The sequence below is a fragment of the Delphinus delphis genome, unplaced genomic scaffold (genome assembly GCF_949987515.2).
Source record: "Delphinus delphis unplaced genomic scaffold, mDelDel1.2 scaffold_46, whole genome shotgun sequence".
NCBI classification, from domain to species: Eukaryota; Metazoa; Chordata; class Mammalia; order Artiodactyla; family Delphinidae; genus Delphinus; species Delphinus delphis.
In genome coordinates, this window is record NW_027192667.1 from 35,464 (window position 1) to 58,712 (window position 23,249).

Sequence of the window (23,249 nt, forward strand, 5' to 3'; positions counted from 1 at the left end):
TTTGCTCACCGAACCTCTCCAATCCTATCACTGCTGCCTTTATGCCCCTGTACACCCGCTTGATTCTCTTTTGGAAACATAGCAATCCATAGGTTTTAAGATACTTACTAGTCAGGTACATTCTTAGGCGTTTAATATGGGGTGTTGAGTCCATTTCGTTGAGCAAGGAGTATCTCTTGTCTATTGCATATTTGGCTTAAGGAAATTTATCTGTGCTCATTTCAATCTCTGGTTTTATGCAGCACCCCAACTCACCTTTACCCTTAAGCAAGCATAAGTTGGTTTTCTAAATTTGAGACCCTGTTCTGTTGTGGAATTCAGTTTCTGTGTAGCCAAGTTTACATTCTGTGTATTAGTGATATCTTATGATGCTTCTATTTCTGTGTGATTTATTTCAGTTAGAATCATCGTACCTGAATCCACTCATTATGCTGCTACGGGCCTGATGACATAGATTTCATTGCTGAGTGATACTGCATTGTACGTAAGTACCACAAGTTCTTTATCCATTTTTCACTTTCTGTGATATTGAACATGTACGGTAAACGAGGTTCTTGTAAACAGAGGCGTCCCAAACTTTGGGGTGGCTGTGTCTTTTTGATTTTAATTTCCTTAAGCTATAGGACCATAAGTGGAAGTGCCCTAGGCTCTGTTGCTTTGTTTTTTAGATGTTTCAGGTACACCATACACTTCTCCCGAGTGTCTGTTGGCAATGTACATCCCGCCCATCAGCATAACAAGACTCCCAGTTCTCCATGGCCTGTCCTGCCTTTCTGGATTTTACACTTTTTTCAGATGGCCCTTTTGACCGGGGGGAAGTGAGACTTCATTGTAGTGCAGATTTCCTTTGCAAGCTTGCTTGGTTGGCCAAAAAGGGCGTATGCGTTTTTTCCTGAATATATTCAGGAAAAAACGCATAAGCACTTTTTGGCCAAGTGCATCATTGTGGACTTTCTGTGTCTTTTCCTATGCTTTCAATGCAACTCCAGTCTACCTCCTAAAATCGGTTTCCTGCAATTCTGCCCCGCTTTCAAGTCCTCTTGGCAGCCTTACTTCAGTATATTTTTGGACGATAGCTGTCATTTATAACTCTGCAGGTTTGTGATTTACAGTGCCCCTGAGCTCCTTTCTTCAACTCGCTTTCTTTTGAGCTGGCCGCAACACCGCAGGATGGCTTCAGGCCCTAATCTGGTTCCGGCACGGCACGCTGAGCCTTTGGTTAATTCCTCTTCCTGGTGGGAAATGAGAGTTAAATTTGCCCGTCCAGACACCTCCAGCTAGTCTCTCATTGGTTCTCGCTATTCTTGTTCATCTTCCGCAGAAATTGCAAACTGGGCCAAAAAGGAGGTTAAAGGGACTGACTCTCCAAGTCGGGAGAGTGTTAGTAAAGTGTCTGGAATGTTGTACCCGAGGACCAGGGTACGAAAACTGAGACATATTTGAACACGTCTCCCGATCACATGGTTGATCATACTCTAGGTCCCACATGCATGTTTTATCTGAAGGAAGAATACCTTAAACCTTGGTAGTTGAAACCCATGGAATGGGTACCATGCAATATGACTTCAAAGGGTCTTCATTTGCTCACCTAACCTCTCCAATCCTATCACTGCTGCGTTTATGCCCCTGTACACATGCTTGATTCTCTTTCGGAGACATAGCAATCCATAGGTTTTAAGATACTTACTAGTCAGGTACATTCTTAGGCGTTTAATATGGGGTGTTGAGTCCATTTCGTTGAGCAAGGAGTAGCTCTTGTCTATTCCATATTTGGCTTAAGGAACTTTATCTGTGCTCATTTCAATCTCTGGTTTTATGCAGCACCCCAACTCACCTTTCCCCTTAAGCAAGCATAAGTTGGTTTTCTAAATTTGAGACCCTGTTCTGTTTTGGAATTCAGTTCCTGTGTAGCCAAGTTTACATTCCATGTATTAGTGATATCTTATGATGTTTCTTTTATTGTGTGACTTATTTCAGTTAGAATCATCGTACCTGAATCCACTCATTATGCTGCTACGGGCCTGATGCCACAGATTTCATTGCTGAGTGATACTGCATTGTACGTAAGTACCACAAGTTCTTTATCCATTTTTCACTTTCTGTGATATTGAACTTGTACGGTAAACGAGGTTCTTGTAAACAGAGGCGTCCCAAACCTTGGGGTGGCTGTGTCTTTTTGATTTTAATTTCCCTAAGCTATAGGACCATAAGTGGAAGTGCCCTAGGCTCTGTTGCTTTGTTTTTTAGATGTTTCAGGAAACACCATACACTTCTCCGGAGTGTCTGTTGGCAATTTACATCCCGCCCATCAGCATAACAAGGCTCCCAGTTCTCCATGGCCTGTCCTGCCTTTCTGGATTTTACACTTTTTTCAGATGGCCCTTTTGACCGGGGGGAAGTGAGACTTCATTGTAGTGCAGAATTCCTTTGCAAGTTTGCTTGGTTGGCCAAAAGGGCATATGCGTTTTTTCCTGAATATATTCAGGAAAAAACGCATACGCCCTTTTTGGCCAAGTGCATCATTGTGGACGTTCTGCCTCTTTTCCTATGCTTTCAATGCAATTCCAGTCTACCTCCTGAAATCGGTTTCCTGCAATTCTTCCCCGCTTTCAAGTCCTCTTGGCAGCCTTACTTCAGTATATTTTTGGATGATAGCTGTCATTTATAACTCTGCAGGTTTGTGAATTACAGTGCCCCTGAGCTCCTTTCTTCAACTCGCTGTCTTGTGAGCTGGCCGCAACACCGCAGGATGGCTTCAGGCCCTAATCTGGTTCCGGCACGGCACGCTGAACTTTGCTTAATTCTTCTTCCTGGTGGGAAATGAGAGTTAAATTTGCCCGTCCAGACACCTCCAGCTAGTCTCTCATTGGTTCTCCCTATTCCTGTTCATCTTCCGCAGAAATTGCAAACTGGGCCAAACAGGAGGTTAAAGGCGCTGACTCTCCAAGTGGGGAAAGTGTTATTAAAGCGTCTGGAATGTTGCACCCAAGTACCAGGGGACGAAAACTGAGACGTATCTGAACACGTCTCCCGATCACATGGTTGATCATACTCTGGGATCCACATGCATGTTTTAGCTGAAGGAAGAATACCTTAAACCTAGAGATTTGAGACCCGTGGAATGGGTACCATGCAATATGACTTCAAAGGGTCTTCATTTGCTCACCGAACCTCTCCAATCCTATCACTGCTGCGTTTATGCCCCTGTACACACGCTTGATTCTCTTTTGGAGACATAGCAATCCATAGGTTTTAAGATACTTACTAGTCAGGTACATTCTTAGGCGTTTAATATGGGGTGTTGAGTCCATTTCGTTGAGCAAGGAGTAGCTCTTGTCTATTCCATATTTGGCTTAAGGAACTTTATCTGTGCTCATTTCAATCTCTGGTTTTATGCAGCACCCCAACTCACCTTTACCCTTAAGGAAGCATAAGTTGGTTTTCTAAATTTGAGACCCTGTTCTGTTTTGTAATTCAGTTCCTCTGTAGCCAAGTTTACATTCAGTGTATTAGTGATATTTTTGATGTTTCTTTTTCTGTGTGACTTATTTCAGTTAGAATCACCATACGTGAATACACTCATTGTGCTGCTACGGGCCTGATGACATAGATTTCATTGCTGAGTGATACTGCATTGTACGTAAGTACCACAAGTTCTTTATCCATTTTTCACTTTCTGTGATATTGAACTTGTACGGTAAACGAGGTTCTTGTAAACAGAGGCGTCCCAAACTTTGGGGTGGCTGTGTCTTTTTGATTTTAATTTCCCTAAACTATAGGACCATAAGTGGAAGTGCCCTAGGCTCTGTTGCTTTGTTTTTTAGATGTTTCAGGAAACACCATACACTTCTCCCCAGTGTCTGTTGACAATTTACATCCCGCCCATCAGCATAACAAGGCTCCCAGTTCTCCATGGCCTGTCCTGCCTTTCTGGATTTTACAATTTTTTCAGATGGCCGGTTTGACCGCGGGAAAGTGAGACTTCATTGTAGTGCAGATTTCCTTTGCAAGTTTGCTTGGTTGGCCAAAAAGTGCGTATGCGTTTTTTCCTGAATATATTCAGGAAAAAACGCATACGCACTTTGTGGCCAAGTGCATCATTGTGGAAGTTCTGCCCCTTTTCCTATGCTTGAAATGCAATTCCAGTCTACCTCCTGAAATCGGTTTCCTGAAATTCTGCCCCGCTTTCAAGTCCTCTTGGCAGCCTTACTTCAGTATGTTTTTGGACGATAGCTGTCATTTATAACTCTGCAGGTTTGTGAATTACAGTGCCCCTGAGCTCCTTTCTTCAACTCGCTTTCTTGTGACCTGGCCGCAACACCGCAGGATGGCTTCAGGCCCTAATCTGGTTCTGGCACGGCACGCTGAGCCTTTGGTTAATTCCTCTTCCTGGTGGGAAATGAGAGTTAAATTTGCCCGTCCAGACACCTCCAGCTAGTCTCTCATTCGTTCTCGCTATTCCTGTTCATCTTCCGCAGAAATTGCAAACTGGGCCAAACAGGAGGTTAAAGGGACTGACTCTCCAAGTCAGGAGAGTGTTAGTAAACCATCTGGAATGTTGCACCCGAGTACCAGGGTACAAAAACTGAGACATATTTGAACACGTCTCACGATCACATGGTTGATCATACTCTAGGTTCCACATGCATGTTTTAGCTGAAGGAAGAATACCTTAAAACTGGGTAGTTGAAACCCGTGGAATGGGTACCATGCAATATGACTTCAAAGGGTCTTCATTTGCTCACCGAACCTCTCCAATCCTATCACTGCTGCGTTTATGCCCCTGTACACATGCTAGATTCTCTTTCAGAGACATAGCAATCCATAGGTTTTAAGATACTTACTAGTCAGGTACCTTCTTAGGCGTTTAATATGCGGTGTTGAGTCCATTTCGTTTAGCAAGGAGTAGCTCTTGTCTATTCCATATTTGGCTTAAGGAACTTTATGTGTGCTCATTTCAATCTCTGGTTTTATGCAGCACCCCAACTCACCTTTCCCCTCTAGCAAGCATAAATTGGTTTTCTAAATTTGAGACCCCGTTCTTTTCTGTAATTCTGTTCCTGTGTAGCCAAGTTTACATTCCGTGTATTACTGATATCTTATGATGTTTCTTTTTCTGTGTGACTTATTTCAGTTAGAATCATCGTACCTGAATCCACTCATTATGCTGCTACGGGCCTGATGACATAGATTTCATTGCTGAGTGATACTGCATTGTACGTAAGTACCACAAGTTCTTTATCCATTTTTCACTTTCTATGATATTGAACTTGTACGGTAAACGAGGTTCTTGTAAACAGAGGCGTCCCAAACTTTGGGGTGGCTGTGTCTTTTTGATTTTAATTTCCCTAAGCTATAGGACCATAAGTGGAAGTGCCCTAGGCTCTGTTGCTTTGTTTTTTAGATGTTTCAGGAAACACCATACACTTCTCCCGAGTGTCTGTTGGCAATTTACATCCCGCCCATCAGCATAACAAGGCTCCCAGTTCTCCATGGCCTGTCCTGCCTTTCTGGATTTTACACTTTTTTCAGATGGCTCTTTTGACCGGGGGGAAGCGAGACTTCATTGTAGTGCAGATTTCTTTGCAAGCTTGCTTGGTTGGCCAAAAAGGGCGTATGCGTTTTTTCCTGAATATATTCAGCAAAAAACGCATACGCCCTTTTTGGACAAGTGCATCATTGTGGACGTTCTGCCTCTTTTCCTATGCTTTCAATGCAATTCCAGTCTACCTCCTGAAATCGGTTTCCTGCAATTCTGCCCCGCTTTCAAGTCCTCTTGGCAGCCTTACTTCAATATATTTTTGGACGATAGCTGTCATTTATAACTCTGCAGGTTTGTGAATTACAGTGCCCCTGAGCTCCTTTCTTCAACTCGCTTTCTTGTGACCTGGCCGCAACACCGCAGGATGGCTTCAGGCCCTAATCTGGTTCTGGCACGGCACGCTGAGCCTTTGGTTAATTCCTCTTCCTGGTGGGAAATGAGAGTTAAATTTGCCCGTCCAGACACCTCCAGCTAGTCTCTCATTCGTTCTCGCTATTCCTGTTCATCTTCCGCAGAAATTGCAAACTGGGCCAAACAGGAGGTTAAAGGGACTGACTCTCCAAGTCAGGAGAGTGTTAGTAAACCATCTGGAATGTTGCACCCGAGTACCAGGGTACAAAAACTGAGACATATTTGAACACGTCTCACGATCACATGGTTGATCATACTCTAGGTTCCACATGCATGTTTTAGCTGAAGGAAGAATACCTTAAAACTGGGTAGTTGAAACCCGTGGAATGGGTACCATGCAATATGACTTCAAAGGGTCTTCATTTGCTCACCGAACCTCTCCAATCCTATCACTGCTGCGTTTATGCCCCTGTACACATGCTAGATTCTCTTTCAGAGACATAGCAATCCATAGGTTTTAAGATACTTACTAGTCAGGTACCTTCTTAGGCGTTTAATATGCGGTGTTGAGTCCATTTCGTTTAGCAAGGAGTAGCTCTTGTCTATTCCATATTTGGCTTAAGGAACTTTATGTGTGCTCATTTCAATCTCTGGTTTTATGCAGCACCCCAACTCACCTTTCCCCTCTAGCAAGCATAAATTGGTTTTCTAAATTTGAGACCCCGTTCTTTTCTGTAATTCTGTTCCTGTGTAGCCAAGTTTACATTCCGTGTATTACTGATATCTTATGATGTTTCTTTTTCTGTGTGACTTATTTCAGTTAGAATCATCGTACCTGAATCCACTCATTATGCTGCTACGGGCCTGATGACATAGATTTCATTGCTGAGTGATACTGCATTGTACGTAAGTACCACAAGTTCTTTATCCATTTTTCACTTTCTATGATATTGAACTTGTACGGTAAACGAGGTTCTTGTAAACAGAGGCGTCCCAAACTTTGGGGTGGCTGTGTCTTTTTGATTTTAATTTCCCTAAGCTATAGGACCATAAGTGGAAGTGCCCTAGGCTCTGTTGCTTTGTTTTTTAGATGTTTCAGGAAACACCATACACTTCTCCCGAGTGTCTGTTGGCAATTTACATCCCGCCCATCAGCATAACAAGGCTCCCAGTTCTCCATGGCCTGTCCTGCCTTTCTGGATTTTACACTTTTTTCAGATGGCTCTTTTGACCGGGGGGAAGCGAGACTTCATTGTAGTGCAGATTTCTTTGCAAGCTTGCTTGGTTGGCCAAAAAGGGCGTATGCGTTTTTTCCTGAATATATTCAGCAAAAAACGCATACGCCCTTTTTGGACAAGTGCATCATTGTGGACGTTCTGCCTCTTTTCCTATGCTTTCAATGCAATTCCAGTCTACCTCCTGAAATCGGTTTCCTGCAATTCTGCCCCGCTTTCAAGTCCTCTTGGCAGCCTTACTTCAATATATTTTTGGACGATAGCTGTCATTTATAACTCTGCAGGTTTGTGAATTACAGTGCCCCTGAGCTCCTTTCTTCAACTTGCTTTCTTGTGAGCTGGCCGCAACACCGCAGGATGGCTTCAGGCCCTAATCTGGTTCCGGCACGGCACGCTGAGCCTTTGGTTAATTCCTCTTCCTGGTGGGAAATGAGAGTTAAATTTGCCCGTCCAGACACCTCCAGCTAGTCTCTCATTGGTTCTCCCTATTCCTGTTCATCTTCCGCAGAAATTGCAAACTGGGCCAAACAGGAGGTTAAAGGGACTGACTCTCCAAGTCGGGAGAGTGTTAGTAAAGCGTTTGGAATGTTGCACCCGAGTACCAGGGTACGAAAACTGAGACATATTTGAACACGTCTCCCATTCACACGGTTGATTATACTCTGGGTTCCACATGCATGTTTCAGCTGATGAGAGAATACCTTAAACCTGGAGAGTTGAGACCCGTGGAATGGGTACCATGCAATATGACTTCAAAGGGTCTTCATTTGCTCACCGAACCTCTCCAATCCTATCACTGCTGCGTTTATGCCCCTGTACACATGCTTGATTATCTTTCAGAGACATAGCAATCCATAGGTTTTAAGATACTTACTAGTCAGGTACATTCTTAGGCGTTTAATATGCGGTATTGTGTCCATTTCGTTGAGCAAGGAGTAGCTCTTGTCTATTCCATATTTGGCTTAAGGAACTTTATCTGTGCTCATTTCAATCTCTGGTTTTATGCAGCACCCCAACTCAACTTTCCCCTTAAGCAAGCGTAAGTTGGTTTTCTAAATTTGAGACCCTGTTCTGTTCTGTAGTTCAGTTCCTGTGTAGCCAAGTTTACATTCCGTGTATTACTGATATCTTATGATGTTTCTTTTTCTGTGTGACTTATTTCAGTTAGAATCATCATACCTGAATCCACTCATTGTGCTGCTAAGGGCCTGATGACCTAGATTTCATTGCTGAGTGATATTGCTTTGTAAGTAAATACCACAAATTCTGTATCCATTTTTCACTTTCTGCGATGTTGAACTTGTACTGTAAACGATGTTCTTGTAAACAGAGCCGTTCCAAACTTTGGGGTGGCTGTGTCTTTTTGATTTTAATTTCCCTAAGCTATAGGACCATAAGTGGAAGTGCCCTAGGCTCTGTTGCTTTGTTTTTTAGATGTTTCAGGAAACACCATACACTTCTCCCGAGTGTCTGTTGGCAATTTACATCCCGCCCATCAGCATAACAAGGCTCCCAGTTCTCCATGGCCTGTCCTGCCTTTCTGGATTTTACACTTTTTTCAGATGGCCCTTTGGACCGGGGGGCAGCGAGACTTCATTGTAGTGCAGATTTCTTTGCAAGCTTGCTTGGTTGGCCAAAAAGGGCGTATGCGTTTTTTCCTGAATATATTCAGGAAAAAACGCATACGCCCTTTTTGGCCAAGTGCATCATTGTGGACGTTCTGCCTCTTTTCCTATGCTTTCAATGCAATTCCAGTCTACCTCCTGAAATCGGTTTCCTGCAATTCTGCCCCGCTTTCAAGTCCTCTTGGCAGCCTTACTTCAGTATATTTTTGGATGATAGCTGTCATTTATAACTCTGCAGGTTTGTGAATTACAGTGCCCCTGAGCTCCTTTCTTCAACTCGCTTTCTTTTGAGCTGGCCACAACACCGCAGGATGGCTTCAGGCCCTAATCTGGTTCCGGCACGGCACGCTGAGCCTTTGGTTATTTCCTCTTCCTTGTGGGAAATGAGAGTTAAATTTGCCCGTCCAGACACCTCCAGCTAGTCTCTCATTGGTTCTCGCTATTCCTGTTCATCTTCCGCAGAAATGGCAAACTGGGCCAAACAGGAGGTTAAAGGGACTGACTCTCCAAGTCGGGAGAGTGTTAGTAAAGCGTCTGGAATGTTGCACCCGAGTACCAGGGTACGAAAACTGAGACATATTTGAACACGTCTCCCGCTCGCATGGTTAATCATACTCTAGGTTCCACATGCATGTTTTAGCTGAAGGAAGAATACCTTAAACCTGGGTAGTTGAAACCCGTGGAATGGGTACCATGCAATATGACTTCAAAGGGTCTTCATTTGCTCACCGAACCTCTCCAATCCTATCACTGCTGCGTTTATGCCCCTGTACACATGCTTGATTCTCTTTCGGAGACATAGCAATCCATAGGTTTTAAGATACTTACTAGTCAGGTACATTCTTAGGCGTTTAATATGGGGTGTTGAGTCCTTTTCATTGAGCAAGGAGTAGCTCTTGTCTATTCCATATTTGGCTTAAGGAACCTTATCTGTGCTCATTTCAATCTCTGGTTTTATGTAGCACCCCAAGTCACCTTTCCCCTTAAACAAGCATAAGTTTGTTTTCTAAATTTGAGACCCTGTTCTGTTTTGGAATTCAGTTCCTGTGTAGCCAAGTTTACATTCCGTGTATTACTGATATCTCATGATGTTTCTTTTTCTGTGTGACTTATTTCAGTTACAATCATCATACCTGAATCCACTCATTGTGCTGCTACGGGCCTGATGACATAGATTTCATTGCTGAGTGATATTGCTTTGTAAGTAAATACCACAAGTTCTTTATCCATTTTTCACTTTCTGCGATGTTGAACTTGTACTGTAAACGAGGTTCTTGTAAACAGAGCCGTTCCAAACTTTGGGGTGGCTGTGTCTTTTTGATTTTAATTTCCCTAAGCTATAGGACCATAAGTGGAAGTGCCCTAGGCTCTGTTGCTTTGTTTTTTAGATGTTTCAGGAAACACCATACACTTCTCCCGAGTGTCTGTTGGCAATTTACATCCCGCCCATCAGCATAACAAGGTTTCCAGTTCTCCATGGCCTGTCCTGCCTTTCTGGATTTTATACTTTTTTCAGATGGCCCTTTTGACCCGGGGGAAGTGAGACTTCATTGTAGTGCAGATTTCCTTTCCAAGCTTGCTTGGTTGGCCAAATAGGGCGTATACGTTTTTCCCTGCATATATTCAGGAAAAAACGCGTACGCCCTTTTTGGCCAAGTGCATCATTGAGGACGTTCTGCCTCTTTTCCTATGCTTTCAATGCAATTCCAGTCTACCTCCTGAAATCGGTTTCCTGCCATTCTGCCCCGCTTTCAAGTCCTCTTGGCAGCCTTACTTCAGTATATTTTTGGACGATAGCTGTCATTTATACCTCTGCAGGTTTGTGAATTACAGTGCCCCTGAGCTCCTTTCTTCAACTCGCTTTCTTTTGAGCTGGCCGCAACACCGCAGGATGGCTTCAGGCCCTAATCTGGTTCCGGCACGGCACGCTGAGTCTTTGGTTATTTCCTCTTCCTGGTGGGAAATGAGAGTTAAATTTGCCCGTCCAGACACCTCCAGCTAGTCTCTCATTGGTTCTCCCTATTCCTGTTCATCTTCCGCAGAAATTGCAAATGGGGCCAAAGGGGAGGTTAAAGGCGCTGACTCTCCAAGTGGGGAGAGTGTTAGTAAAGCGTCTGGAATGTTGCACCCGAGTACCAGGGGAGGAAAACTGAGACATATTTGAACACGTCTCCCGTTCACACGGTTGATCATACTCTGGGTTCCACATGCATGTTTTAGCTGAAGGAAGAATACCTTAAACCTGGAGAGTTGAGACCCCTGGAAAGGGTACCATGCAATATGACTTCAAAGGGTCTTCATTTGCTCACCGAACCTCTCCTATCCTATCACTGATGCGTTTATGCCCCTGTACACATGCTTGATTCTCTTTCGGAGACATAGCAATCCATAGGTTTTAAGATACTTACTATTCAGGTACATTCTTAGGCGTTTAATATGCGGGGTTGAGTCCATTTCGTTGAGCAAGGAGTAGCTCTTGTCTATTCCATATTTGGCTTAAGGAACTTTATCTGTGCTCATTTCAATCTCTGGTTTTATGCAGCACCCCAACTCACCTTTCCCCTTAAGCAAGCATAAGTTGGTTTTCTAAATTTGAGACCCTGTTCTGTTTTGGAATTCAGTTCCTGTGTAGCCAAGTTTACATTCCGTGTATTAGTGATATCTTATGATGTTTCTTTTTCTGTGTGACTTATTTCAGTTAGAATCATCGTACCTGAATCCACTCATTATGCTGCTACGGGCCTGATGACATAGATTTCATTGCTGAGTGATACTGCATTGTACGTAAGTACCACAAGTTCTTTATCCATTTTTCACTTTCTGTGATATTGAACTTGTATGGTAAATGAGGTTCTTGTAAACAGAGGCGTCCCAAACTTTGGGGTGGCTTTGTCTTTTTGATTTTAATTTCCCTAAGCTATAGGACCATAAGTGGAAGTGCCCTAGGCTCTGTTGCTTTGTTTTTTAGATGTTTCAGGAAACACCATACACTTCTCCCCAGTGTCTGTTGGCAGTTTACATCCCGCCCATCAGCATAACAAGGCTCCCAGTTCTCCATGGCCTGTCCTGCCTTTCTGGATTTTACACTTTTTTCAGATGGCCCTTTTGACCGGGGGGAAGTGAGACTTCATTGTAGTGCAGATTTCCTTTGCAAGCTTGCTTGGTTGGCCAAAAAGGGCGTATGCGTTTTTTCCTGAATATATTCAGGAAAAAACGCATACGCCCTTTTTGGCCAAGTGCATCATTGTGGACGTTCTGCCTCTTTTCCTATGCTTTCAATGCAATTCCAGTCTACCTCCTGAAATCGGTTTCCTGCAATTCTGCCCCGCTTTCAAGTCCTCTTGGCAGCCTTACTTCAGTATATTTTTGGACGATAGCTGTCATTTATAACTCTGCATGTTTGTAAATTACAGTGCCCCTGAGCTCCTTTCTTCAACTCGCTTCCTTTTGAGCTGGCCGCAACACCGCAGGATGGCTTCAGGCCCTAATCTGGTTCCGGCAGGGCACGCTGAGCCTTTGGTTATTTCCTCTTCCTGGTGGAAAATGAGAGTTAAATTTGCCCGTCCAGACACCTCCAGCTAGTCTCTCATTGGTTCTCCCTATTCCTGTTCATCTTCCGCAGAAATTGCAAACTGGGCCAAACAGGAGGTGAAAGGCGCTGACTCTCCAAGAGGGGAGAGTGTTAGTAAAGCGTCTGGAATGTTGCACCCGAGTACCAGGGGAGGAAAACTGAGACATATTTGAACACGTCTCCCGATCACATGGTTGATCATACTCTGGGTTCCACATGCATGTTTTAGCTGAAGGAAGAATACCTTAAACCTGGAGAGTTGAGACCCGTGGAATGGGTACCATGCAATATGACTTCAAAGGGTCTTCATTTGCTCACCGAACCTCTCCAATCCTATCACTGCTGCGTTTATGCCCCTGTACACACGCTTGATTCTCTTTTGGAGACATAGCAATCCATAGGTTTTAAGATACTTACTAGTCAGGTACATTCTTAGGCGTTTAATATGGGGTGTTGAGTCCATTTCGTTGAGCAAGGAGTAGCTCTTGTCTATTCCATATTTGGCTTAAGGAACTTTATCTGTGCTCATTTCAATCTCTGGTTTTATGCAGCACCCCAACTCACCTTTCCCCTTAAGCAAGCATAAGTTGGTTTTCTAAATTTGAGACCCTGTTCTGTTTTGGAATTCAGTTCCTGTGTAGCCAAGTTTACATTCAGTGTATTAGTGATATTTTTGATGTTTCTTTTTCTGTGTGACTTATTTCAGTTAGAATCATCGTACCTGAATCCACTCATTATGCTGCTACGGGCCTGATGACATAGATTTCATTGCTGAGTGATACTGCATTGTACGTAAGTACCACAATTTCTTTATCCATTTTTCACTTTCTGTGATATTGAACTTGTACGGTAAACGAGGTTCTTGTAAACAGAGGCGTCCCAAACTTTGGGGTGGCTGTGTCTTTTTGATTTTAATTTCCCTAAGCTATAGGACCATAATTGGAAGTGCCCTAGGCTCTGTTGCTTTGTTTTTTAGATGTTTCAGGAAACACCATACACTTCTCCCGAGTGTCTGTTGGCAATTTACATCCCGCCCATCAGCATAACAAGGCTCCCAGTTCTCCATGGCCTGTCCTGCCTTTCTGGATTTTACACTTTTTTCAGATGGCCCTTTTGACCCGGGGGAAGTGAGACTTCATTGTAGTGCAGATTTCCTTTGCAAGCTTGCTTGGTTGGCCAAAAAGGGCGTATGCGTTTTTTCCTGAATATATTCAGGAAAAAACGCATACGCCCTTTTTGGCCAAGTGCATCATTGTGGACGTTCTGCCTCTTTTCGTATGCTTTCAATGCAATTCCAGTCTACCTCCTTAAATCGGTTTCCTGCAATTCTGACCCGCTTTCAAGTCCTCTTGGCAGCCTTACTTCAGTATATTTTTGGACGATAGCTGTCATTTATAAGTCTGCAGGTTTGTGAATTACAGTGCCCCTGAGCTCCTTTCTTCAACTCGCTTTCTTGTGAGCTGGCCGCAACACCGCAGGATGGCTTCAGGCCCTAATCTGGTTCTGGCACGGCACGCTGAGCCTTTGGTTATTTCCTCTTCCTGGTGAGAAATGAGAGTTAAATTTGCCCGTTCAGACACCTCCAGCTAGTCTCTCATTGGTTCTCGCTATTCCTGTTCATCTTCCGCAGAAATTGCAAACTGGGCCAAACAGGAGGTTAAAGGGACTGACTCTCCAAGTCGGGAGAGTGTTAGTAAAGCGTCTGGAATGTTGCACACGAGTACCAGGGTACGAAAACTGAGACATATTTGAACACGTCTCCCGATCACATGGTTGATCATACTCCAGGTTCCACATGCATGTTTTAGCTGAAGGAAGAATACCTTAAACCTGGGTAGTTGAAACCTGTGGAATGGGTACCATGCAATATGACTTCAAAGGGTCTTCATTTGCTCACCGAACCTCTCCAATCCTATCACTGCTGCGTTTATGCCCCTGTACACATGCTTGATTCTCTTTTGGAGACATAGCAATCCATAGGTTTTAAGATACTTACTAGTCAGGTACATTCTTAGGCGTTTAATATGGGGTGTTGAGTCCATTTCGTTGAGCAAGGAGTAGCTCTTGTCTATTCCATATTTGGCTTAAGGAACTTTATCTGTGCTCATTTCAATCTCTGGTTTTATGCAGCACCCCAACTCACCTTTCCCCTTAAGCAAGCATAAGTTGGTTTTCTAAATTTGAGACCCTGTTCTGTTTTGGAATTCAGTTCCTGTGTAGCCAAGTTTACATTCCATGTATTAGTGATATCTTATGATGTTTCTTTTTCTGTGTGACTTATTTCAGTTAGAATCATCGTACCTGAATCCACTCATTATGCTGCTACGGGCCTGATGACATAGATTTCATGGCTGAGTGATACTGCATTGTACATAAGTACCACAAGATCTTTATCCATTTTTCACTTTCTGTGATATTGAACTTGTACGGTAAACGAGGTTCTTGTAAACAGAGGCGTCCCAAACTTTGGGGTGGCTGTGTCTTTTTGATTTTTTTTTTTTTTTTTGTATTGCTGACCTTCATTTTTTACTTAAATATAGTGATCTTTTAAGAGAATAAACCAAAAACACTTTACAGCAAATACTTTACATAAATATAAACGTGCATGTCTACCTCATAATCAAGCAAAATAAACTTTCAGGCACATGATTTTAATAATCATTAAAGAATGAGACAATGAACCCAAGACAAAGATAACAGGAGCAACAAAAAGACATTTCATAACGCTTCAATTGGTCTTGTCATCCAGCCTACTGGTTAAGGCCTGAGTTTCATGAATCCTACCTTCCTTGCCAAATGGAAATATTCAGTTTGGCTGTACCCAATGTATATCCACATAACAGATGGTTACTCTCTCAAAATAATGTAATAAATACATCACACGCACACACACACCGCACCACACCCTACTTAACCAGCCTCTCAAATAGGGAAGTAATAAGGATTTTGGAATTTTCAAGTTTTCCCACCACTGAAGCACATACATATTAATACCACACATAGAAAAATATGACTCTGCTACAGAAATGAGTAGCATCATGAGAAACCTCTAGCTTGTTAAGTTTCCCCAAATCACATCTTTACTGTGGCTTGCTTGCCATGGCTCCTCAGGTGCTTTGGACTTAAGTCTTCACACCTCGCCGTTCGAACCACAGCGCGGCAGACGTTACACAGAACAAAGAAAAGGCAATTTTAACAACTCAGTTAGAGACTTCAAAACCACGAAAATCAGCATGGATAGCTTCCAGCTGTCTCCAAACACCTGGAATGTTTCCTCTACGTCTGCCCTCTGTGCTCCACTGGCTGGTTCTCTGCTCCCTTCCCACCAGGCTGTGAGCATCTACAGGTCTGTTCCTGGGCATCCTCCAGGGAACAGAGATGACCACAACGGTGCCTGCTTTGAAGGAGTTCACACCAACCAGAGCTCGAGCAAGAGGAAGGTCCGAGTGTGCACACAGTACTCCAGCTGGTGAAACCAACAGAGGAGGAGTCCATGAAGGGGGCACCCACAGAGACCCCTGAGTGGGGCTGGTGGAGGGGAGAGTGACAAGGCACGGAGGCAGGAAGAACAAGTCCAGTTTGGCTGGCAGGAGGGCACTCGTGAGAAGTAGTTTACGAGGCCAGATTCTTCATTTCCAAAAAGAAAAGATTCCTTACTCTGCTGGGTAAAGCTGGAGGGCTTGGGGAGGGAACCTCCAAAAGCTTTTGTGCAGAGAACAAAACGGGAGCTGTGCTAGCAGATGTTACCACTGTGCAGGGCCGGGCAGGATGGATGACGGGGAGAGGGTCTGAGCTCAGCGAGCCTAACTCGCCAAGCCCACTGCCACCTGCAAGCACTTCCTATAGAAACAAACATCTTGACCCGACAGGCCCCAAACCGCAGTTTTGTCTACATATATCAAGACTCTGGGAGGGGAAAAAAAAAAGAAAGAGAGAGGCTTAAATAGATATTTATAGTTCAAGTTCCTGGAACCTGCCCCAGCGAGCAAGTTAAGAGCAGTGAAACAATTCTCACATCCAGTAGCAATTCAAGTCTCCCAACCATGACCTTTTGGCTTCCCTGAGCTTTCATTACCAAGGAATTAAAATATAATGATCAATTCATTATAAGTAAGTTCCTACATGCCATGAAATCCACTGAAGTCTCCTAACAGGCTGAGAACCCAGCACAGGGCACTGGCGTGGACCCCTGAGTGGCACCCAGCAGAGTGGCGTGAGCGTGCTGCCAGGCCCCCTTCTCCAGCTCACTGGAGTCACTGTGTGGGTCTAAAAGGTGACTCTGCAAGGCTCAACTCTAAGCCCCCACCATGGATCATCTAATTTCCTTCTAGGTCCAGACTGCTTCCCTCCACTAGCTGGGGAGGGAGAGGCCACCTCGAGGAAGAAAAATCACTCTTAATGTTCTTTATACCACTGAACCAAAGGAGACAGAAATTTCTCAGGACACAGTCATTCAAATTACAGAAATGGGCTACTCCATACTAATTATGGGACGACTTATCACACATTTGCTGCCAACAGAACAGTTACTAGTCACCAGTTTCCTGCAACAACAGATTCATCTGGAAACTGCACAGTGCAGACGGCAACCTGTGACTTTCTTCTAGCTGAATATAATAAATACAAATCAGTCTGGGAGTCAGGCACAAACAGTGGTACAAAAGCATGAACAGAAAAACCTTATCAAAACATGTGCTCGTTTCACACTGCACGACTCCTATCCAGATTCTGGTCTGGAAACCGGCTGCCAGCTCATTTGCTCAAAGAGGCTTCTTCACCTCACCTCTCTACCATTTCTAGTCCCCCACTGAAACCTACTGAAAGAAACACACTCATTATGGATCCACATGGAATTAAAAGCCTCAATTTAATCGAGTCACATGCATCAGCACAGCGACTGCTGATTTAATCTGCTCCCCTAGCCTCATGTACTTAGGGACTGTTTGGATCTAAACTGGAGCTAGAAGTAGCCAACACTTCTTCCTTTTGGAATCCAATAAAAGCTCCAATGCACAACTGTTAAGTCCCATGTGTGCTTAACTAGAATCTCTGGTTCTAGTAAGTGAGATTCAGGGGCGGGAGCAGTGGGAAAAGCCCGGACTGGGGCAAGACACTAGCCCTAAACCAGCACTGCGCAGACGAGGGGCTGAGCCAGCAGAGCTCCGAGGTCCCCCCAGCTGACCCTCTCGGACTCCATCCTGAAGTCCGTTTCTACACAGGCTTCTCAGGCTGGGTCAGACAGAACTTCCTCACCACTTTGTGTCAATAATTGAAAGTGGTTTAAACATGCATCTATGCTGCAGTTTGAGGTTTCCCTCCCTGCCCACCCCTCAAAGACTGTGTTTCATTTCACTGGTGCAGACCATTTGGCCAAGCTGGTGGCTGCTGAGGTTTACAACTGCATCACTGGCTAGGTGAAGAAATGGCCTTTGAGTAACCTAAACCAGGGCACATTTGTCTGTTTTTCGTTAACAGTGTTAACCAAATAAGAGATATAATTCTGTTAGTTCTGCTATAGATCTACTTAAAACTTTGAAACGTGACATTGTTCAAAAATTACACAAGAAAATCACCCATCACCGCTATGTTAAAGACAGGCACATCTGAGCGCTCCAGAGCCTCCAACTCCTCCTACAGTCACTGATCCCCACGTTTTCCTCTCGGCGTGGACTCCACGCTAAAGCAGCCCAGTCTCGCAGCAGATCTGTGCACAAAAAGTTGATTTCAAAAGATCCGGCTCTAGTCATCACTGTCACTGCCAGACTCACTCAACTGCAAGTCATTTCTGAGGGTGCACATGAGCTGGTTGCTTCCTTGCGGCCGGCCGGTTCCGTTGGCGACGGCCGGCCTGCTGTTGTAGGGCTGCTGGTGTGACGGCTGCGGAGGGGACACGGGACCGCTGTCCTCGCCTCCACTGCTGGAGCTGTCGTCATCGCTTCCTGACGAGCTCTCAGAGTCTGAGGAACTGCTTGCACTGCTGCTGCTCATCTGTTCGATGATGTCCACCTCGGCCCTCAGCTCTCTTTTGATATCATCCAGCTGAGGTTCAGGTGAGGGGTTATCCTTCAAGGGAGAGGTTTTGGGTCCAACCGGAGGCTTTGTTGGAGCTCTGAATGGCACAGGTGGTGGAGGCGGTGGTGGCTGTGATGGCTGTGGGGGACGCGCAGGCTGCTGTTCCATTCGGGCTTGGATTCTACTGCTCCCCTCAGCTCTTGTTTTCTTGACCTGGATGCTGCTGCTGAGCTTTTCCAGCACATATTCTCCAGTGTCGTGATTGATAATAAGCACACAGTCCTTCTGGTAAGGCCGCTTGTTCCCCTTGAACACAGTCATCGGTGGTGTGGATCCAGGGATATGCGGCAGCGTAATTGTGACTTCATCTCCTTTGCCGACCTGAAGCTCTCCTTCACAGGAAGTGTCTATAGATGCCGGCTTAAAGTCATAGCGGATGGTGTGGAAAGAGGTCCGTGGCCGCTTCTCGAAGCTCTCCCCGAGCCGCAGGCAGTGCTCCTCGCGGTCCAGCAGCGGGTTGGCCGTCCCGTTCATGGCCCCCCCGGACCTCGCGCCCGCACCGGTGCCCTCCTGGCGCGCCCGCGGCCTGAGCTGCCGGTACCGGTGTCCTGGGCAGCCGCGCTCCCGGGACAGCGCTCCAGGTCGCGCAGGGAACAGAGCCGGAACCCACCCGTGGCCGGAAGCAAATCCTCGTCTTTTTGATTTTAATTTCCCTAAGCTATAGGACCATAAGTGGAAGTGCCCTAGGCTCTGTTGCTTTGTTTTTTAGATGTTTCAGGAAACACCATACACTTCTCCCGAGTGTCTGTTGGCAATTTACATCCCGCCCATCAGCATAACAAGGCTCCCAGTTCTCCATGGCCTGTCCTGCCTTTCTGGATTTTACACTTTTTTCAGATGGCCCTTTGGACCGGGGGGAAGTGAGACTTCATTGTAGTGCAGATTTCCTTTGCTCGTTTGCTTGGTTGGCCAAAAAGGGCGTATGCGTTTTTTCCTGAATATATTCAGGAAAAAACGCATACGCCCTTTTTGGCCAAGTGCATCATTGTGGACGTTCTGCCTCTATTTGTATGCTTTGAATGCAATTCCAGTCTACCTCCTGAAATCGGTTTCCTGCAATTCTGCCCCGCTTTCAAGTCCTCTTGGCAGCCTTACTTCAGTATATTTTTGGACGATAGCTGTCATTTATAACTCTGCATGTTTGTGAATTACAGTGCCCCTGAGCACCTTTCTTCAACTCGCTTTCTTGTGAGCTGGCCACAACACCGCAGGATGGCTTCAGGCCCTAATCTGGTTCCAGCACGGCACGCTGAGCCTTTGGCTATTTCCTCTTCCTGGTGAGAAATGAGAGTTAAATTTGCCCGTCCAGACACCTCCAGCTAGTCTCTCATTGGTTCTCGCTATTCCTGTTCATCTTCCGCAGAAATTGCAAACTGGGCCAAACAGGAGGTTAAAGGGACTGACTCTCCAAATCGGGAGAGTGTTAGTATAGCGTCTGGAATGTTGCACACGAGTACCAGGGTACGAAAACTGAGACATATTTGAACACGTCTCACGATCACATGGTTGATCATACTCTAGGTTCCACATGCATGTTTTAGCTGAAGGAAGAATACCTTAAACCTGGGTAGTTGAAACCCGTGGAATGGGTACCATGCAATATGACTTCAAAGGGTCTTCATTTGCTCACCGAACCTCTCCAATCCTATCACTGCTGCGTTTATGCCCCTGTACACATGCTTGATTCTCTTTCGGAGACATAGAAATCCATAGGTTTTAAGATACTTACTGGTCAGGTACATTCTTAGGCGTTTAGTATGGTGTGTTGAGTCCATTTCGTTGAGCAAGGAGTAGCTCTTGTCTATTCCATATTTGGCTTAAGGAACTTTATCTGTGCTCATTTCAATCTCTGGTTTTATGCAGCACCCCAACTCACCTTTCCCCTTAAGCAAGCATAAGTTGGTTTTCTAAATTTGAGACCCTGTTCTGTTCTGTAATTCAGTTCATGTGTAGCCAAGTTTACATTCCGTGTATTACTGATATCTTATGATGTTTCTTTTTCTGTGTGACTTATTTCAGTTAGAATCATCATACCTGAATCCACTCATTGTGCTGCTACGGGCCTGATGACATAGATTTCATTGCTGAGTGATATTGCTTTGTAAGTAAATACCACAAGTTCTTTATCCATTTTTCACTTTCTGCGATGTTGAACTTGTACTGTAAACGAGGTTCTTGTAAACAGAGCCGTTCCAAACTTTGGGGTGGCTGTGTCTTTTTGATTTTAATTTCCCTAAGCTATAGGACCATAAGTGGAAGTGCCCTAGGCTCTGTTGCTTTGTTTTTTAGATGTTTCAGGAAACACCATACACTTCTCCCAAGTGTCTGTTGGCAATTTACATCCCGCCCATCAGCATAACAAGGCTCCCAGTTCTCCATGACCTGTCCTGCCTTTCTGGATTTTACACTTTTTTCAGATGGCCCTTTTGACCGGGGGGAAGTGAGACTTCATTGTAGTGCAGATTTCCTTTGCAAGCTTGCTTGGTTGGCCAAAAAGGGCGTATGCGTTTTTTCCTGAATATAGTCAGGAAAAAACGCATATGCCCTTTTTGGCCAAGTGCATCATTGTGGACGTTCTGCCTCTTTTCCTATGCTTTCAATGCAATTCCAGTCTACCTCCTGAAATCGGTTTCCTGCAATTCTGCCCCGCTTTCAAGTCCTCTTGGCAGCCTTACTTCAGTATATTTTTGGACGATAGCTGTCATTTATAACTCTGCAGGTTTGTGAATTACAGTGCCCCTGAGCTCCTTTCTTCAACTCGCTTCCTTTTGAGCTGGCCGCAACACCGCAGGATGGCTTCAGGCCCTAATCTGGTTCTGGCACGGCACGCTGAGCCTTTGGTTATTTCCTCTTCCTGGTGGGAAATGAGAGTTAAGTTTGCCCGTCCAGGCACCTCCAGCTAGTCTCTCATTGGTTCTCCCTATTCCTGTTCATCTTCCGCAGAAATTGCAAACTGGGCCAAACAGGAGGTTAAAGGGACTGACTCTCCAAGTCGGGAGAGTGTTAGTAAAGCTTCTGGAATGTTGCACCCGAGGACCAGGGTACGAAAACTGAGACATATTTGAACACGTCTCCCGTTCACATGGTTGATCATACTCTGGGTTCCACATGCATGTTTTAGCTGAAGGAAGAATACCTTAAACCTGGAGAGTTGAGACCCGTGGAATGGGTACCATGCAATATGACTTCAAAGGGTCTTCATTTGCTCACCGAACCTCTCCAATGCTATCACTGCTGCGTTTATGCCCCTGTACACACGCTTGATTCTCTTTTGGAGACATAGCAATCCATACGTTTTAAGATACTTACTAGTCAGGTACATTCTTAGGCGTTTAATATGCGGTGTTGAGTCCATTTCGTTGAGCAAGGAGTAGCTCTTGTCTATTCCATATTTGGCTTAAGGAACTTTATCTGTGCTCATTTCAATCTCTGGTTTTATGCAGCACCCCAACTCACCTTTCCCCTTAAGCAAGCATAAGTTGGTTTTCTAAATTTGAGACCCTGTTCTGTTTTGGAATTCAGTTCCTGTGTAGCCAAGTTTACATTCCATGTATTAGTGATATCTTATGATGTTTCTTTTTCTGTGTGACTTATTTCAGTTAGAATCATCGTACCTGAATCCACTCATTATGCTGCTACGGGCCTGATGACATAGATTTCATGGCTGAGTGATACTGCATTGTACATAAGTACCACAAGATCTTTATCCATTTTTCACTTTCTGTGATATTGAACTTGTACGGTAAACGAGGTTCTTGTAAACAGAGGCGTCCCAAACTTTGGGGTGGCTGTGTCTTTTTGATTTTAATTTCCCTAAGCTATAGGACCATAAGTGGAAGTGCCCTAGGCTCTGTTGCTTTGTTTTTTAGATGTTTCAGGAAACACCATACACTTCTCCCGAGTGTCTGTTGGCAATTTACATCCCGCCCATCAGCATAACAAGGCTCCCAGTTCTCCATGGCCTGTCCTGCCTTTCTGGATTTTACACTTTTTTCAGATGGCCCTTTGGACCGGGGGGAAGTGAGACTTCATTGTAGTGCAGATTTCCTTTGCTCGTTTGCTTGGTTGGCCAAAAAGGGCGTATGAGTTTTTTCCTGAATATATTCAGGAAAAAACGCATACGCCCTTTTTGGCCAAGTGCATCATTGTGGACGTTCTGCCTCTATTCGTATGCTTTGAATGCAATTCCAGTCTACCTCCTGAAATCGGTTTCCTGCAATTCTGCCCCGCTTTCAAGTCCTCTTGGCAGCCTTACTTCAGTATATTTGTGACGATAGCTGTCATTTATAACTCTGCATGTTTGTGAATTACAGTGCCCCTGAGCTCCTTTCTTCAACTCGCTTTCTTTTGAGCTGGCTGCAACACCGCAGGATGGATTCAGGCCCTAATCTGTTTCCGGCACGGCACGCTGAGCCTTTGGTTAATTCCTCTTCCTGGTGGGAAATGAGAGTTAAATTTGCCCGTCCAGACACCTCCAGCTAGTCTCTCATTGTTTCTCCCTATTCCTGTTCATCTTCCGCAGAAATTGCAAACTGGGCCAAACAGGAGGTTAAAGGCGCTGACTCTCCAATTGGGGAGAGTGTTAGTAAAGCGTCTGGAATGTTGCACCCGAGTACCAGGGGAGGAAAACTGAGACATATTTGAACACGTCTCCCGATCACATGGTTGATCATACTCTGTGTTACACATGCATGTTTTAGCTGAAGGAAGAATACCTTAAACCTGGAGAGTTGAGACCCGTGGAATGGGTACCATGCAATATGACTTCAAAGGGTCTTCATAGGCTCACCGAACCGCTCCAATCCTATCACTGCTGCGTTTATGCCCCTGTACACATGCTTGATTCTCTTTTG

At 44.8% G+C, this 23,249-nt stretch overlaps 1 protein-coding gene across 1 annotated transcript; it reads right to left on the bottom strand.

Annotated features, from left to right (window-relative positions):
• Positions 1-17,229: 17,229 nt before the first annotated feature.
• LOC132419389 (ELL-associated factor 1) lies at positions 17,230-18,977 on the bottom strand. Its single transcript, XM_060003296.1, has one exon. It carries the CDS (start codon positions 18,868-18,870, stop codon positions 18,064-18,066), a length of 807 nt encoding a protein of 268 aa, XP_059859279.1. The 5' UTR covers positions 18,871-18,977; the 3' UTR covers positions 17,230-18,063.
• Between the last annotated feature and the right edge of the window lie 4,272 nt (positions 18,978-23,249).